Source organism: Athene cunicularia (assembly GCF_003259725.1).
Source record: "Athene cunicularia isolate RWA chromosome Z unlocalized genomic scaffold, athCun1 chrZ_part4, whole genome shotgun sequence".
In the NCBI taxonomy this organism is placed as follows: domain Eukaryota; kingdom Metazoa; phylum Chordata; class Aves; order Strigiformes; family Strigidae; genus Athene; species Athene cunicularia.
The window spans coordinates 1,706,285-1,724,843 of NW_020799145.1; the positions used below are offsets into that span (position 1 = coordinate 1,706,285).

Here is an 18,559-nt window from a genome sequence, read left to right on the forward strand (position 1 = left end):
ATCTTTGGGACTGAGGTTGTTCTAGAGTTCGATGGACATTTTCAAGATTTGCAGCTTGAGAATTAAGTGGGGTTTAGGCATTGGAACCCTTTATGTTTGTTGAGCTCTGGGCTTTTTTGTGTGTGAAGGCAATTGGGGCAAGTATAGAGGGACAGGTTAATTGAAACAAAAGTAGTCCATGAGCTTCATCTGGGGAAAAAAAAAAGGGGGTTTTGTGTATTTCGTATTTGAATGCTTGAAATCATCTTTGTCTTTAGCTTAAATTTTCAGTGATAATAGATGTTTCTTCTCTATTTTATAAAAGTACAGGGGGCTGATCCAGACCACAGAAGACTGGTTGTGCCCCAAAAGGTGGTCAGACCATACTTATCCAAAATCTCACTGACTTTGGCCTGAGTTACTTTGTCAAAATCAGTTCTACAATTTTAGTAAGTTTCGTGGCAGTTAATAAGCCATCAGGAAAAAAAAAAAAATCAATAAAACGATTAAGTAAAAATCAGTATATGCTAAACTAATAAATCTATCTGCTTTATCTTATGTTTTCCCATGCTTTTGAGAAGAGCTTCTTATAAATATAGAACCATTTCTCTTTTCTTGTTACAATCTTTCTTTTTAAAAAACATTTTTCCCTGGTGCCCACAAAAATCTGGAGTACCAGTTGGCTGCTTTTGTTTGGCAGTTCTGTATAACATTGATGCAGGGAAGGAGTCTCCAAATACTTTCCTGTCTTGTATTTGACTTCTGTTGTAGGCATTTGGGGACAACCATAATCCTTTCCTTCCTTTTTTAAAAAACATCCAACAAAATAGGTTGGATTCTGTATGTGTAGGAAAGCTAGAGGCTACAATAATACGGTCAATAATCTCTAGTAAACTGAAGTTGGAGCGACACAATTATTATATAAAGGTCAAAATAAGATTAAACACACAAATTAGTAACATTTGAGGTATTCAGTATAGAGAAATACAGCATATGTTTCTTTGAAAAGGAAATTCGGAGGTAGATATCCAGTTACTTGCAAACCCCATTAAAGAACTCTGTGCAAGACAGTGGAAATTAGCACTGAGGTCAAATTACTGTTTATCTCTGTCATGTCCTCAGCACATACAAGTTTTTTCTTTAGATTTTCCTCTTTTATGCGGCACTAGCTACTCTCATATTTCCTTTTATTCCCATCACACATCCCAACATGATACTGATTTTAATGAAACATTCCATTAACAATAAATTTAATAATTGTTACAGAGCAATTTATAGCTACAAGCTAAGTTTTTTCAGATCTTTCTAGAGAACTACAAACACACTGGAGGAGCGAAAACTTCAGTGTTCATGTGAGATTTGCCTTAACTGGCAGCCTAACTACATTAATTCCTTGGAATTCTGGTACTTGGGGTGTCTGCCATGTAATAAAATACTAAAAAAGGAGAAAAAGGACAGAGATGTGAGGCACTATGAAAATGTTCAAATCAGACTGTTTGGATTCCTTTGGTGTGAGAGCTGTTGAGGTCCATGTCAAATTGAAAATATCTGCTTCTTGCAGGCTGCTGCACTTTGGATTCCAGTATTGGGTGATGTGCTTCAAGCTTTTCTTCGTGTTGATAACCATTTCTTTATCTTTTTTTATCTCATGTTTATCTTTGTTAATCTTGAAACAAATAGTCGTACCTCCATTTGAAGAACAGTGGGGAAGTACTCCAAATTGTTAAGAAGTAAAAATGCTTGTTGAAATCACTGCTACCTTTTTTTAACTGCAGCTTTGCTCTTTGCTCTTCTCTCTCAGCTTTAAGTATCAAACCATAAAACATGTTGCCAACACTAGATACAGAGCCTTTTACTGTAGATACAGTACAGAGTACTACAGATGCAGAGCCTTTTTTTCTCTTCCACACTGCTTTGCCATTATAGGTGAAGCTAGGTTAATCTAGGTTTCATCTATAATAGCTTAGAATGGAGAATAAATCTATAATGAAGCAAAAGTAAGAAAAGACGATCAGAATCCTCTGACTTCTGTTCATCTGGAAAATGTTCCTTCCCACCCATGCTAGGGGAGTTGGATTAGATTATCTTCAAAGGTCCCTTCTAGCCCAAACCATTACATGATGCTATGATTGTAGTAAAGCATTTGTTAGACTACCACAGGAAAATTCTAAGCTAATATGAAAGAAAGAGGAGATGTAATGGGTAAGATGTATAATCTGAGTGAAAACAAGGAAAAGGATGTAACTGAAGATATCACAGAAGTTCTTGATGTTGGCATAGGCTGTAATATATTAATGATACATATTAAAAAATTAGAGTGTCCTAGCCAAAACATAAAGTTTTAAATATCAGTATTGGGATGGTATTTATGGAGGACTTAACACAGTTAAGTCTGGAGTAAAAGAACTGGCATGAAATGTAGTACCTCAGAGTGCATTATAAGGTACTTATAGACTAAAACTTTTGAATTTGGTGAGTTGGAAGCTCATCATATGGAACTGACAGAAGAAGTATGACCTGAGCAAAGAAATTATTGATCAAAGCTAACTACAAGCCATCGGTATTGTCCAGCCACAAGAAAATAGGAGCCTGGCCCTGACACTATTGCCCGTGTGGATGGGGAAATGCTCATTATATGTGTATGACATTATATATGACACTATTAATGCTTCTGAGTTGATGAATACTTTTCCAGTCAAGAAAGATTAGTTTATACTGAAACAAGTGTAAATATTTAAATTATAAGTAGCATGGGAGAGTCTTGCAATAGGAAACAGGTTGGTTTATTTATCCAAACACAGCACAATCTGAGAGGGGAAGATGATTGTTCTCAGTAAGTTCACCTGGGAAAGAAGGGAAGCATAAACAGGGAGCGTGTAGAAATAATACAGGATGGTGGTCACAAGGTTGTATGAGCATAAACATTCATGCATACATTCAAGTTAGTTAACTAAGAGTTCTGTAACCTTTCCTTTTGGAATAGGTAGGTAGAAATACCTAGATAGATTTGGGCTTTGTTCCTGATTAAAAAACATTTATATGATTATTTACAATACCAAAGCTCTAGATTCAGGGACCTGGAAACACCTTTCCAGTTGCACAGTTGATCCTAATTCTCCTGTGTAAAGTATATGCATCATCTTTGCAGACTACATGTGCAATAATTTTAATCTGGGATTTTAATGCAATTATTTCTTAAACTAAGATTTAGGTGCCTTTGCAGCCTTGTACCTCATTCTAATCTTGGCCTGCTTAGAATAGAGCAAGATGAACTACATGAGTCCAGCATTACTGTCACACTTCTTTCCAGTTCCCGTGCTTTTTAACCTGTCTTTCTGTCCCTCTAAAATTAGGAATGTCCAAAGAAACAGATAATCATAGAATCATATGTGTAATATAATACTTACGTTTTCAGAAAGCAAGGTAGTTAGTTTATACGTCCAGTTCTAAGGCTTTAGCCTTTTCAAAGCAGGGGCAATTTTACTGGAGAGAGATGTTCTTTTCAAAATAAGTAATTTGTATTCCGAATTTGAGCCCCATTATGCACATGCAGGCTTAGTCTCCCAAACTATGTTTTTCTCCTTTTGCAAGTTTTCCTTCATTTTTCATTTCAGAGAAAGATAAGTTTTAAATGTAGCTTCCCTTTCCTGGTAGTTAAAATTAAGTGGAGAAAAATAATGATACTTCATACCTTGTAATCCTTCAGCTTCCTTACAAATCCACTGTCCTGCCTTGCATTAGAGTTTGATGTTTCCTGTTTTGGTACCAGTTTGATGCTACTGGTAGTTTGCATTAGCTTTGTTTAGATAGCAACAGATGACTTTCAATAGTACCAGGTTGCAAATAGTTCTGTTACATACAGTGATTTTAATTTGTGATCTATGTGCTCTCTGCTCTGTTTGTATGCTCTTGCATTAGTGTACCAGTTAACTTCACAAAGCCTTCTCTCCATAGCAGGTGGTTGTTGACCACATGTTAATAAAGCCCATAAGAAAATTGAAGGGTGCTGTGGTTGTGCCTGTCTATATTTCCTGCTTGGCAAGAGACTTCCTCTAACTCTGGTGCTTAGCATTTTGATCACTGCATTATTAAAGATAAAATGTTTAAATTCATGTCCATAGTATTCTAATTTTGACAGGATATAGCTCAGGTAAAGTATATTTTTCTCTGTATGTGAAATGGATTTTATTCAGACTATTTCCAGGTGTTTTTTCAAGTTGCCAGTTTTTAACTGTTGTAAAATGGTGAGTAATGTAATTAGCAATTACTAATCTATCTAGTAATTAATTATGCCAACTGATACTCTTGAGTGTTCAAACATGAAATGTAAATAATTCTTATATATAGCAAAGCCAAAGTTATGGGGTACATAGCCATATGTCAAAATCAGGGCTTATATTTTAAAGTATTTTTACATGCTTCCATTTCAGTGACGGGGAGAGGTCCACCATGTATTACTGCAGTCAGTTCCAAAAAGGAAGAACCATTAAACACATTTTACAAAAATGAAGCATCTCCCAACATTTCTGGGTTACTATTGGAAGTTGTTAAATACAGGGAAACCACCTTGCTATATAAGAGAATTCCCCCCCCCCTGCTTTTTTTTAAAAAGAGCATCCTTGTGAGTTGCATTTGACAAGGAGCTGTAATTTGCACACTGTGGTTATGATTGTGAGCACTCTGACTAGGGTGCAGGACTCTTCATAATACCTGCTCTAAAATGATTTTCAGTATTTGTCAAAAGTGTGAAATGTGCCAGAAATACAAGTATGTCTTGCAGTTTCAGCTTCATGGTTGTCTCTCCTTTTGATTCCAAAGGAGAAAGGATGTTGATAGTACTAATACTTCTGACAGGTCAGTGGTGGCTTGCTTCTGCTCGCATACTGCCAGGGGAAACAAATACAAAGGGATCCTTGTACAAATGAGGCCTAATAATTCCTGCATTTAATTCCACTGAAGATAATACTGACTAACTGGGTGGAAATATATGCTTGTATACACCTTGTAAGCAGTTTGACAAAGATCAGAGAAAATAGAAACACTGGGCACAATATTTTTCTAAGCAAAAATATTTTTAAAATGAGTGGTATTTTTAACTTGCATAGCATGAAAGTATTTTTTTATATGAACATGCATTGGACTAGCTGATGTTGAGCTGGTGCAGTAGCAGTGAATTATCCCTCACGGTTCTTTCACAGTCAGGTCTTTTAATTTATTCTGGTCCTTCTTCCCTTCAGCACATATCCTGCTCGTTGCTAGGCAACTGTAAGTGATTTTTTACTGCGCATGATTTTTGTGTGGTAGTTGTGGTTATTATTTTCTAATTACAAAAGTGAGGACAGAGATTAAAACCAGTTGCATTAATAATTACTAATTTTCTCCTGTTGTATCCACAACACAGCCATTTGAGATTATGTAGGGAAAGATCACGTTAATTTACAGTATAGACGCACGTACACAAACCGAGCAGAAGATAATATTTCTTTGTGACATGAGGTTCTGTAAAAATGATAGAACAGAATAAGCTTTTATTGATCTCAGTAGGCAAAATCAGGCACTAGTCTTCTGTCTGTTGCATATTTCATGCCCTTAATGCTTTTTCTTTCACAGCCTTAAATGATTCTCAGTAATTAATTATATCAGGCCAAACCTTGAAGTTTTTCTATGGCATTCATAGTATCATAGAACATGTAGACAAATCACAGTTGGCTAGATTTCTATCTTAAAAATAGGATCTTGACGTTTAATAATTTACTTCTGTTATATTTTTAATATAAAATACAATATAAGGGTGGGTGCATCTTTGTAAAAAGAGAAAAAAAATTATATAGTCATGAAATTAAAAGCTCTGTGATCATCAGAAGCTTTTTAAATAGGACAAATACGCTAAATATGTTTTAAAATTTGATTAGAATCAGATTATTAGTAGCTGTTTCCTTTATATTTGAATGTTGTTAGACTCTGAAGCATAGTTTGAAGCAGCACCAGCATCATCAGTGCTTTGGTGATTTTTCTCAAATAGCTATTTCTGTTAAAATAAATCTTCTGGAGTTTAAAACACCACAATGATAACACAGTCCTTCTGCATAGCAAAGACAGTTCTGAAAGCACAAAGTTCTGAAAACAACTTTTCACACTTTTTAAAGGATTAGCTTACATGTATATCATATGTCAGTATATTGCACAGATGCATTAAAATAACTGTATTAAGTTTGTGAAGTCAAGCACACAAAAAAATAGGATCTAACAAAAAATGTGGAAACCTAATGTGATTCCCTCAGAGAGGAATGTTACAGTTTGCAGTGTAATGCCATGTCAATGTGCTACTTTGCTTTGGTTTTCCACAGGACCAGTGCCTTGCATTTACAAGGTGGGCACTGATCGCTTACTGAGTGGCTGAATTCCCCATGGGCTTCTTTATAATGCTCATAAGGAGTCTGAACATTCTGCAGACACATAACTTTTTTCACATTTTATTCTCATTTTACAAAGGAGGAATATAAGCTTAAAATTTAAAACACCATTTGGGCACCAGAGATCTGATTTCTCAGAGTAGTTAGTGTTCTGTAGGTTCAGAATAAATTTCATTGACTGCAGTTGCAGTTGTGAGTGCTCAACGCTTGTGTTTTTAACACACACACAAAAATATAGTCCTCAATTTGCAAAGTAGAAAAACGTTAATTTAGTCAGTTGTGTAGTGTGTACTTAATGCATTACTTTTCCTTGTATTGCTTCCAGTTTCTCTTTGAGAGTGCAGTCTGAGGTGAAGATAAATTCTGTCATGTGGCATGACATAGTCATATAGATGATTAGCAAGATTGGTGCCTTTAAATCCATAGTATAAACACCTCCCACTTTGACAGGGGAAGTATGAAAGGATGGAATTTGACTCTTTGGTGTGAATCACTACCAAAGGAGATGGGAGGTGCAGTGGCCAGAGTTTTACAATTATTTGTTGTCAGGAGAGAAACAGTAAGATTTGGGATTACAATTATCTAGTCATTTTATGATTTCCTCTATTTCAGTAACAGGGTGCTTCCCAAATAAATTAGATCTGTTGAGTGAAATTGCTAGTAACTGCCCGGAGTGTGAAGTCCAAGTGATCTGTTGGGGTATTTACTCCATCAGCTTTGTGGGGTAGATAAACTTTACTCTCACCTTCCCTGACAGAGGTGGACAATACATCGCCTTGTCTCACCATGCAGCAGCAGCACCCAGAAGTGCATTCATGCATGTGCCATGATCTTACTGTAATCCAGGAGGCAGCCTGGCAGTTACTGCTAAGTAGTGGAGGGGAACGGATTCTGCTTCTGCAAGTCAGACAAAATTCAGGATGAGACAGAGGCTTTTGGTTTCTAGGCTTCCATTGGATGGAAAAATAGCTGCCAGCTGACACCCATGATACTGGTTGAACAACACTGATAAGCAAGCTGTGATCAAAACGTTTACATTATGGTGGTGGATAGGAGCAGCACTAAACCAAGAAATCTTGGATTAGGTGAGCAACAGCTACTTAGGGAAATTAAGGAATTCACAGAATCACAGAATTGTCTAGGTTGGAAAAGACCTTGAAGATCATCCATTCCAACCATCAGCCCAACATTAACAATTCCCAACTACACCATATCCCTCAGTGCTAAGTCAACACTACTCTTAAACACCTCCAGGGATGGGGACTCCATCACTGCCCTGGGCAGCCCATTCCAACGCCCAACAACCCCTTCTGGAAAGAAATGCTTCCTAATATCCAATCTAAACCTTCCTTGGTGCAACCTGAGACCATTCCCTCTTGTACTGTTGCTTGTTACTTTGTTCAAGAGACTCATCCCCAGCTCTCTTCAGCCTCCTTTCAGGTAGCTGTAGAGGACCATGAGGTCTCCCCTCAGCCTCCTCTTCTCCAGACTAAACCCCCCCAGTCCCTCAGCCGCTCCCCGTACAACCTGTGCTCCAGACCCTGCACCAGCTTCGTTGCCCTTCTCTCTACACGCTCGAGTCATTCAATGTCCTTTTTGTAGTGAGGGGCCCAAAACTGAGCCCAGTCATGGAGGTGCAGCCTCACCAGTGCCCAGTACAGGGGTAAGATCCCTTCCCTGTCCCTGCTGGCCACGCTATTGCTGATGCAAAATCTGTTTACTCCTACTTGTTCATTTGTCTATCATGTCCGTAAGAAAGATAATATCCCCTCAAATTGTGATGCTATTTCAGACATTAAGAAATGCCTAAGATACAGTAGGCATTCATGACTTTAAAAGACCAGAGCTGTTCTGTGCTTTTTATTATCCTTATGCTTCATGGCAGAACTGCCTCAGTTAACCTTTGATTTAATATCCCACACCACTATGGAAGGTAACTACAAGAGAGAAGCTCAGGTGGAAGCCAGGACTTGGCAGGCTTCTTGCCCAACTCTTGTGAAGATTTGGTGTCCCTGAGTTACCATCCAAAGATGCAAATGATAAAACAGGGCCTTTTTGAAGTACCTGTGAGAGAAAGAAGCATATGAATGTGAGCTGGGAAATGCTTGTGAATGTTATGTGCAGTGAATTACAGTTCCTCTCAGCAGAACTTTTTTTCTGTTACTTTGTGAGAAAAATGACATGCAGAAAGGAAAAAAAAATAATACTAAGCCCATAAGTGCCATCAGACATTTCTTCTCCAGGTGACTTATGGTCATGTATTATTTAGGAAGCCACAAATAAGAAAATTAAAACCTCCCCTCAATTTGGAAGTGTTAAAATAGCTAACAATGGGAAATCTGGAAATCTTAGAAATTCTGAACACATCTAAGTGATAGGCAATGTTCCTAGAGCATGAAAGGACTTTAGACAACCCATCACTTATTTCAGATGACTGAAGAAATGCAAATGGCAGTAGTGATTTTCAATACAGTTGCAATGATCTTCCCAGAAACCTAACAGTCACTAATGAGAGTTAATTTTTTTGTTGTTGTAACATCTAGTTAGTCTGATAGCAATCAGCATCTGGTATAATGAAAATCAGTATGAACAAATGGTTTGCTATGATAAGAAGGTACAAAACAACTATTAAACGATGAAGAAGATAAACTTACAGTGATAGGAGGGACGCTTTCTAAAATTTACAATGCAAAACTGAGAAAAGGATAAGACTGTACTCGGGAAACCACTGTGGAATTCAGATTCAAATCCTGATCCTTCTTCCATAAAGCCTCGTACACATACAGTCCTATAGTGATGGTTATACATTAGGACAACAGCACAAAGGATATGTTTTAAATTGTAAATTAATAATCTGCACCAAATTAAAAAATCAGAGCAGGGTTCAATATCTAATTCTTTGAAAGAAAAAAAATTGTGATTATTTTTTTCTTATGATTAGATTTTGTGTGTGTGTGTGTGTGTGTGTGTGTGTGTGTTTTGTGAGAAAGTTGGTAATAATTCTTTGCATTATGGGTTTATTTTTCTCAACAGTTCAGGACGACAGCTAAGTGAAGTCTTCATTCAGCTCCCATCTAGGAAAGAGTTACCAGAATATTATGAATTGATTAGGAAACCAGTGGACTTCAAAAAGATAAAGGTAAGAACCTTTTTTGGAAGTGGAGATTCCTGTATTTATTTTTGTTATACAGAAGGGTAAGCATGAAGTTGTCATTAAAATTACAACATGAATATTGCATGTACCTGTATTTGTGGCTTAGATTGCACACCTTGTTAGGAATTTTGTTTAGAGTCTATTGCAGAATATCACTCTAATTTCAAAGTCGAATCAGAATGTAGCAGTGTGACATGAATGACACTTTCAGGAAAGACATCTCACTGTCTTTTTTGCAAAGACCTAATTGTGAATCTCTAAGCATATCTTTGGTGAAAACAGAGTGTTTGCAAAGGTTTAATGGTTCTAGGGGAATATAGTCATCCCTAAACTAGCATCACATCTTGGAACAGCCAGGTCAGATCCAAATACAGTTTGGCAAATGGGGTTTAGGCAGCTTTTTGCATTGATATGTGATGTCATAACTCTATGACTTTAATTCATGTCATAGTTTATTTTGTTTCTGTGCTAAAAAGAAGAAACTGGAACTCCTTTTACCAAAAGAATTCTATTTCTATTGCTTTTGTCCCTTCCAGTTCACACAGCAATTGCTTAATTTTGACTCTAATTACCCTGGTGTATTCTTTTGAGTAATATGTTAATGATGTGCTTTAAGACTTTCTTTCTTTGTTTTAAACAGGTACATGTCTTGATGCTTAGTTAAAATTTTTAAAGAGAAGGCTTTTAATGTGTTGAAATCAAACGTTAACTCAGTGTCCTGTCTCTTGTTTTTCTTTCTGAACCACTGCCCACCCATACTTCTCTTCATTTCCTCAACAAATACAACAGGAAAGAATTCGTAACCATAAGTATCGGAGTCTTGGAGACTTGGAGAAAGATGTCATGTTGCTGTGTCACAATGCTCAGACATTCAATTTGGAGGGCTCACAGGTGTGAATGAACTGCTTTGTGTTAAACATACAAGTTTCCCCTGCCTAATGTTTTCAGTGCTTGTGGATTGTTATATTATGTACATAAACCTTGTGTTTTAATTCTTTCTTTGAACAGAGAAAAATGCCCATTCTTAGAAACATCCAGAATACACTGGACACAGCTGCAGTGTGTGCATACAGAGAAATTATTTTTTACTCTAATTCTGAGATAATTGTTTTCTGATCTGTGTTTGGTTTAGAGCTGCTATAAGACTATTTAATTCTATGGTAAAAGGCAGTACGTGTAGAGGGATACATCAGCTTGGGTTTACTACAGTGTGTGACAAAAGGAGAGGTTTAACAGTACGGTTTAGGACAGGACGTTGAGGAAACATTTTACTAAACTCTTCAGTTCTGCTAATGGAAGGCATAGGTTTAAGGTTTGTCCAGCTGTAAAGCTTTGTGTATGAAGCTTTTTACTCTCTGGATCCTCTGGTAACTTTTTTTTTTTTTTTTTTAAATGTTGAAAGATCAGTGTCTGTTTCACGAGACAGTAATAATAAATCCCAGCTGAGTCTCAGAAGTTTAGAATGCAAAATACCATCTCAAACAAATATTTCACACACATGAACATGCTCAGTGCTGTGAATTCAGCCCAGGACACTGCCACAACACTACAAAATCCAGAGGACAGATAAGAAAGTTGTCTAATTATACAGTGAAACGTAGTCTTGGATTATTATTTTTATAGGTGAGGTTCAAATAGAATTATGCAAACACAATGTAAGATTGAAACAGAAAAGATTACAACTCCTGTAATGTGCAAGAGGGAAGAAATTATGTTAGAAAAAACCTAAGTAAAAGCAGGCTGGAGGTTGATGCTGCCAATACTAATGCATCCTTCAGATTCCTAAACATTACTGATGATCCTTACTTAAACTGGGGAGTTTATATTCAAATTTGAGAGTTAAAAATTAAAATGAGCACTCAATTAATTATGAAGAACAGTTGAATACAGCTCATTATTTTGTCTTGACTTTTGCTATCTAAAGACAAAAAATGTTTTCTATAATATGCATGTGTGGTATTCTTACTGTCTTCAGTTATATGGAAATAACCTATAAATAGCTAAAACAATTTTAATAATTAATGATGATAGAAAGTGTGGGACAAAATTTTGCTGCATGTTATGTCATATTATATCATAGAAGTGTTTGGGTTGGAAGAGGCCTTAAAGATCATCTAGTTCCAAACCCCTGCCACAGGCAGGGACACCTTCCACTAGCCCAGGTTGCTCAGAGCCCCGTCCAACCGGGCCTTGAACACTGCCAGGGAGGGGGCAGCCACAGCTTCTCTGGGCAACCTGTGCCAGTGTCTCACCACCCTCACAGGAAAGAATTTCTGCATTACATCTAATCTGAGTCTACCCTCTTTCAGTTTAAAACTGTTACCCCTCATCCTACCACTACACTCCCTGATAAACAGTCCCTCCCCATCTTTCCTGTAGGCCTCCTTTAAGTACTGGAAGGATGCCAAATGCCTCCTTAGAGCCTTCTCTTCTCCAGGCTGAACACCCCCAACTCTCTCAGCCTGTCCTCACAGGGGAGGTTCTCCAGCCCCTGATCACCTTTGTGGCCTCCTCTGGACCTGCTCGAGCAGGTCTACATTCTTCTTACGCTGGGGGCCCCAGAGCTGGACACAGTACTGCAGGTGCGGTCTCACGAGAGCGGAGCAGAGTAGAGGGAGAGAATCACCTCCCTGTACCTACTGTCCACAATTCTCTTGATGCAGCCCAGGATATGATTGGCTTTCTGGGCTGCGAGTGCACATTGCTGGGTCAGACACTTTCCATCCACCAGTACTCCCAAGTCCTTCTCCACACGGCTGCTCTCAATCCACTCATCTCCCAGTCCATATTTGTGCTTGGGATTGTCTCAATCCATGTGCAAGACCTTGTCCAAATGTAAATTGCCAGTTTACTCCATAGTCACATAGCAATAAAACAGCTGTAAATATCTACTGATAACAAATGGAAAAGATAAAAATAAAAATGAAGGAAAGGTAATATCCAGAAGTATCACTGAAAATTTAGAAAATGGTAGAAGTTGGTAGAGGAGGTAAAAAGAAGCAAATAAAAATCAGTAGCAAAATGAAAAAAAAAATCAAATTAATCTCATCAGAATGACTCGAGTTGCTTATGGCAAACTGGTCTGTTTTTAGGCAGCAGTGGTAGAATTGGCAGGAATAATCCTGAGTGGGAAGAAATATTAAGTAGATATTGCTGCTCTGTTTGGAAAGAACCCAACCTGTGTCAGTGTGTTGCAGTATTATTTTCCATTCCAATATAATAATTACCAGCTGTACTATCGAGTTTTATAGCATAAAGCCCAAAAAACTTGTATCTAAGATTTTTTTAAGCTTCTTTCTGATAACTTCTCATACTATTCATTTTGATTTCCAGTGAATCGCAAGACACTTCTGCAGCAGTTGTCCTGCAGCTGTCTTCCAGTTTTTAAGGCTACTTCATGTTCTTTTTAATAGTTTTGGTCCACCTTTGCTCTCACATACCAGTAAACTAGATTATTTGTGTCTGCACCCAAAACCAAAAGGCTAATTCAGGCAGTTGTTTAAGTACACAGTGACTTCAAGTGAAATTGTGTGTGTTTGTTCTGTTAGTATGATGCATGCTGCTTTTCCTTGAAGTAAAGCAGTTCCATCTGAGCTGGAATGAGGGCTTTTCAGGTACAGGCAGACTTTGTGTTTTGAGGCTTTTGTCAGTGCAACCTCAGTAATTTGAAGTTTTTCATGTTGTAGTTATCAAATAAAACACAGACGTGTAAGGAGTTAAAAATAGTATGTGTCTATAGAAACAGAAGATTTGTCATGAATATTGTAATTTGTCATAAAGTTCTGTTGTCATTGCTTCTCCCCTTTTGAAGGAAGTTCCACTGCCATTGCTGGGGTTTTTTTGAAACTTGTTGGAGTTGGATTTTGGTCAAAATAAGAAACTTTATCTCCACAGCTTTTCCTGAAGCAGCCCCACGTTTTTTATGGATCAAAATAGATACTGAATATTACCCCATAATTCTGTGTTAAGAAGGTTAAAATAATTTTTGAAAACCCTTTATTTCCCTAGGAAATTCCATTTAGAAGTCTGGGTCACAGTGATACCTTAAATATGTAGTGACTGGCATTCGAAAAATATAATGTTATACACATCCTTAATTGTTTTTGTCTTAGAAAAGTGTTTGATTCTGAGAAAGGACAGCAAGGTTAGTTTAAACAGACATTTCTAAGAACAATGGCATATGCTAGGCCTCTGCGTAAGAAAAAGAAATGGTTCTCAGAAGGAGCTCAGGGGCTTCTATCGATAGCTTACTTGAAAAGAAGTAGGTATAAGAGAAAGTCAATAATCATTTGACCTCGAGGAAGGAAACTGTGGGGTCTCACAGCCCACTAATGTCATAAGACAATGAGAGAAAAGTCTTTTCAAAACATTCGTGATCATTATGTATATGTTAAGAAGTTCTACCATGGTCAAGAGCAGTCAGACATCTCTTAACAAATTGCACAGTGGTACTTCATAATAGGGAGTGATGTGCAGTGAGAGGTGGTTTTCCTAAAAAGGACTTGGAGGTCAGATAAAAAAAGGTTGTATACTTCATGTAAAGTATTCTGAACAATTTTTTTCTAATTCATTTTGCTTAACCTGCAAAATATTAGAACAGTTTTATCAGTTTTAACATACAGATTGTATAATGGCAACCAAAAATCCTTCCATTATCTTTCTCACAAATACCCAATGTCCCTTTATACAAGAAAGTCTATAATTTAGCCAAAGGAGCAGTATAACAGCTAGGATAGTACAAGTGGTAATGATGATAAAACCAAATGCAGTCTATGACTCTGTACCCTTCTGTTAACTGTTCTTAGTTGTTTAGTGCTGAATTGCCCAGTGCTTGGCTTCTGACTTTTACAAAACAAAATGTAGAAGCTCATTTGTTAAGGTTATTATGAAGAACAAGATACTCAGCAAGGCAACAAGATTGTTACAGTGTTAATCTGAGAAATGTGTTACAAGCCAAATGTAGTCCAGTCACTCTTGAGAGTCCCCTCATGGTTGAGGTTAAAGGGAAGATCTGATGTCAGAGAGCAAGATACAGAATGTTTGAGAGCAGGTGATAAGTTTAGAACAAGCACTGATTTTTTTATTTATTTTTTTTTTTTAATTTATTTTCAGTCTTTGTAAATCTGAGAGGAAGGAAGAAGGGAATGAGCTGCTTGGGATAAATTACTTTCCTTCTATCCACTTTGGATTTGAGAAAGAAATAAGAATAATTAACATGAGGGTTAGCCATTTGTCATTATCAACTGTATTGCTAGACTACAACCCATTTTTTAAATTAAGGTGCTTACTGCTGAAGTCTGTTGCTTTGGCAGTTTTTCAAGGCTGTTACAATCTGATGAAAATACATGATAGTTCCTGTGGTAATAAATACATAAATAAAATACATAAATATAAAAATAAAAACACTAACTGGACATTTAGATACATTCTAAGAGTTGTATTTTTGTGGCTCACTACTGATATATGTCATCATTTAGAGCATGAAAAATTAATGTTGACATTTCTTGTAAAATTCATGAAACAAGCATTGTTACTCAGTTTTGAAAAGGCCATGTACTCTGTGGGCTTGCTCTGGAAATTAAGGTCTATTCTGTGATTTTTTGATATTGCTTGACTTTAAAGTTCCAACATAGGTTTGTATTCATACTGTAGATCTATGAGGACTCCATTGTTCTTCAGTCTGTGTTCAAAAGTGCACGACAGAAGATTGCCAAAGAAGAAGAAAGTGAGGATGAAACCAATGATGATGAAGATGATGAAGAAGAAGAAGAGTCAGAATCAGAATGTAAGTCCCCTGCTAAATACTGCAGGGTACATCTGGGAGATTTTCCAGTTTCTGCATGAAGACTGGTTATAAGGTTCTATTTTCCATTGGTGAAACTTTTTACTAAGTTTGCTGCTTTGGTTGTTAACATTCAGCTTGTCTTCTGGCTGTATGTTCTGGCTATACCTCTTAGAGTACAGTAAACCATTTTAAAGCCAGAAACAAATCACAGAGGTGTTTTGTGGAAGCAGATCTGATTGGCCATGATTGTTTATAAACCCTTCTGGTCCTGTTCATGTTATTTGTAAGGAGAAGTTCTGGAAAGACTAGAGAATCTCTATCCGTAGGTGATCCACTTTCAGGCATGGTGTGACATATAAAACTTACCACCTGGTTAAGAACCAGAAGATGTTGCAAATATTTTTCATTGCAACAAGCACTAAGTGAACCTGTTTCAGAAGCAGGAGGTGACACTCGTTGAGTCTCCACAGAGTGGGAAACATGATACAGTGGAAAAGGAGGGATCCTTTCATTCCACTTTCTGCCACCCGATACATCTACCCATACTCTCCAACTACTCCATCTGTCTGGTTACAGAAACTAGTTCTTGGCCCTGAGCTGCTCTTCCAAGTATGTCACTTGGGTGTGCAAAGCATGCAAGTTTAGTGGTTCATTTGGAAATAATTAGATATTATGGAATCAGGAATTTCAACATATTCTTCAGAAAGGTGTTGACTTAAATTTTGGCAGTCACTTCCACATAGCATTTCTGTAGTTTAAAATACAAAAAAAAAATGCCTGTTTGTACAAAGGATAAACATTTCTATGGGCAAGGAACAAAATATATTGAGATGTGTGTCTTCTCACAGGACCATATACTACCTGCAGACACCATGCATTCTGAGAATGAAAAGAAGATGCACACAGTCAACTTAAAGTTATTCTTTATAGTTTATTACAGATTATTGTTAAAGCTATCAAGAAGTAGGGAAATAAAAGCAAATACTTCTGCTTCATTGTTCCATAGTCCAGATAAAGAACAGAGGGGATTATCTTCTCAGGTTGCTACCAGGGGTGAATTTCTGTGAACAGAGACAGCATTTGAAAGTTGGTAACTGAAAGTTACATTTACGAATGCTAATAAACTTCTTGCAGCAAAGTCAGTGAAAGTCAAAATCAAGCTAAATAAGAAGGATGAAAAAAGTCGGGAGAAAGGAAAAGGCAAGAAGAGGCAAAGCCGAGCAAAAGCCAAGCCTGTTGTGAGTGATGATGATAGTGATGAGGATCAAGATGAAAATGTAAGTTTTGTTCACTGAGACTGTGGAAGTGGTTGCAGTGATTGCATCTCTACTCTGTCCTGCTTGGTGTCAGAATTCTCAATTATTCATGCTTAAGCACATTTTTGATCTGTATTGATCATCTTGAGAGAACTGGGGGGGAGTGTTAGCTGTGTCTGGGTGTGCTTATGAGATCTGGTCCCAGTGCTGAAAGACAAGAAGTCTAAGAAGTTTGGAGCTTATTACTTGGAGCTGTTCCTTATTTCATTGAACCTTTAAACCTCATGGTGTGTTTTCTTTTGTCCAGACAAAAAAACTCTTAGCAAGATTTTTTCTGTGTGTGTGTGTGCTTCTACTATTGCAGCAAATGAAAACAGACCCATTTCCAGTTGTTTTTAAACGTCTGGGTAGAAAGATACAGTGTTTCCTGACTCTGTGTCTTTCCTTCTCTAAAGAAGTCTACAGCAATTAAATGAAATGTCACAAAAGAGAAATATTAGATAATGTAGTACCTTTCTTAAGACTATCTTGATTTGTCAGTTTAATTATTTTTCTTCCTTTTACTTTCTTTTTTTCCTTCTTTAACACATTCCACAGAATAACTGGCAAAGAATTTCTGACTTGTCTTGTGTCTCTTACCTCTAGGACCAGTCGGAAGCAAGCGGAAGTGATGATGAGTGATCCATAGGGTTTATTTTCTTGGCAGAACTGACCCCTTCCCCTTCTCTCTTCCCTTCTTCTATTTTATACCCAGTGAATTCATTTTGTCAGATAAACATTGGGTTGTTTCTGTATTCTCATTCTCTATAAATTAGCTTTAGGATAGTGCCAGACAAGCATATGATATCATGGTGTAAAAAAGGAAGGAAAAAAAAAGTAACATATTGTGACCAAATGGGCCTCAAAAGATTTTAAAACAAAACAAAAAAAGCTTTTGATGGAAAATGTGGGTTGATAGTATATTTCTATGGGCTGGTTTTAACTTGGTAATGGTTTGGTTGTGTCTGGGTTTATCATTTGATAGTATGTTTTTCAGTGGCATCAGAAAGACAAAAAAAAAAAAAAAAGTCTTTTGTAGCATTGATAACCAGGAGAAGCCATGAATAGCCACTGGTTATTTTATTTTTCATCAGGCAGTTTTAAAAGTTTTTATTTGTTCTGTACTGGTTTTTTACACTGTGGTACATATATGCAACTTGGTTTAATAGCTTATATATGTACAATAGTTAGCTTTCATCCACTTTGTCTCATAAACATTTTTCCACTTTATGCTTGACGATCTTCAGAAAAATGCTTTTTGAATTGTATGAAATTTATGTCTACTGTAAACTTTGCTTAACTTTTTTTTTTCTCAATTAAAAAAAGTTGGGTTAAAAAAAAATGCTATTGAATATTGCAATCTATATAGTGTAATGGATGGCTTCTTTCATCAGACTGATCTTCTATGTTACCAGTGTGGATTATCACCTTTTCCCTAAAGTGTACTTAATCTTTGCTTTCTTTGCACAATGTCTTTGGTTGCAAGTCATAAGCCTGAGGCAAATAAAATTCCAGTAATTTTGAAAAATGTGGTGTTGGTGCTTTTCTAATAAAGAGATAATTTAGCTCGATGGATGCAGCCTTGAGTTATGAGTTCCACAAAAATCTTTTTATAACAGGGACAAGAGGGCAGGAATGTCTCCTGTAGGGAGGTCCACTGTGGTCTGTCTGGAATATAAAATAAGAACTCATTCAAATACCATAGAAGTATCTTCAGAGACAGAAGATATACAACACATACTTAAAATAAGAATAATAAAATTAAAGTAGTAAAATAATACCTTGAACTAAAAGTGCAGTTCATTACCTAATTACAACTGAAGTGATTAATCAATAATATAAACATTTATTTCAGGAAGTGTATGTCCATAGGTCTTAGTGGGCATGAATACAATTAATTATGCAGGCAGTCAACCCGCCTGTGTCAGTTTAT

The 18,559-nt window shown here is 36.8% G+C and overlaps 1 protein-coding gene across 1 annotated transcript in view; it reads left to right on the forward strand.

Annotated features, from left to right (window-relative positions):
• Positions 1 to 18,154, forward strand: part of SMARCA2 (SWI/SNF related, matrix associated, actin dependent regulator of chromatin, subfamily a, member 2) — a 109,630-nt gene extending 91,476 nt beyond the window's left edge. Inside the window, exons 29-33 of the mRNA XM_026866823.1 lie at positions 9,426 to 9,531; positions 10,336 to 10,437; positions 15,199 to 15,331; positions 16,466 to 16,608; positions 17,233 to 18,154. Of these exons, the coding sequence (XP_026722624.1) occupies positions 9,426 to 9,531; positions 10,336 to 10,437; positions 15,199 to 15,331; positions 16,466 to 16,608; positions 17,233 to 17,268 (520 nt within the window). The 3' untranslated portion in view covers positions 17,269 to 18,154. The remainder of the gene's footprint in view (positions 1 to 9,425; positions 9,532 to 10,335; positions 10,438 to 15,198; positions 15,332 to 16,465; positions 16,609 to 17,232) is intronic.
• Positions 18,155 to 18,559: the final 405 nt, after the last annotated feature.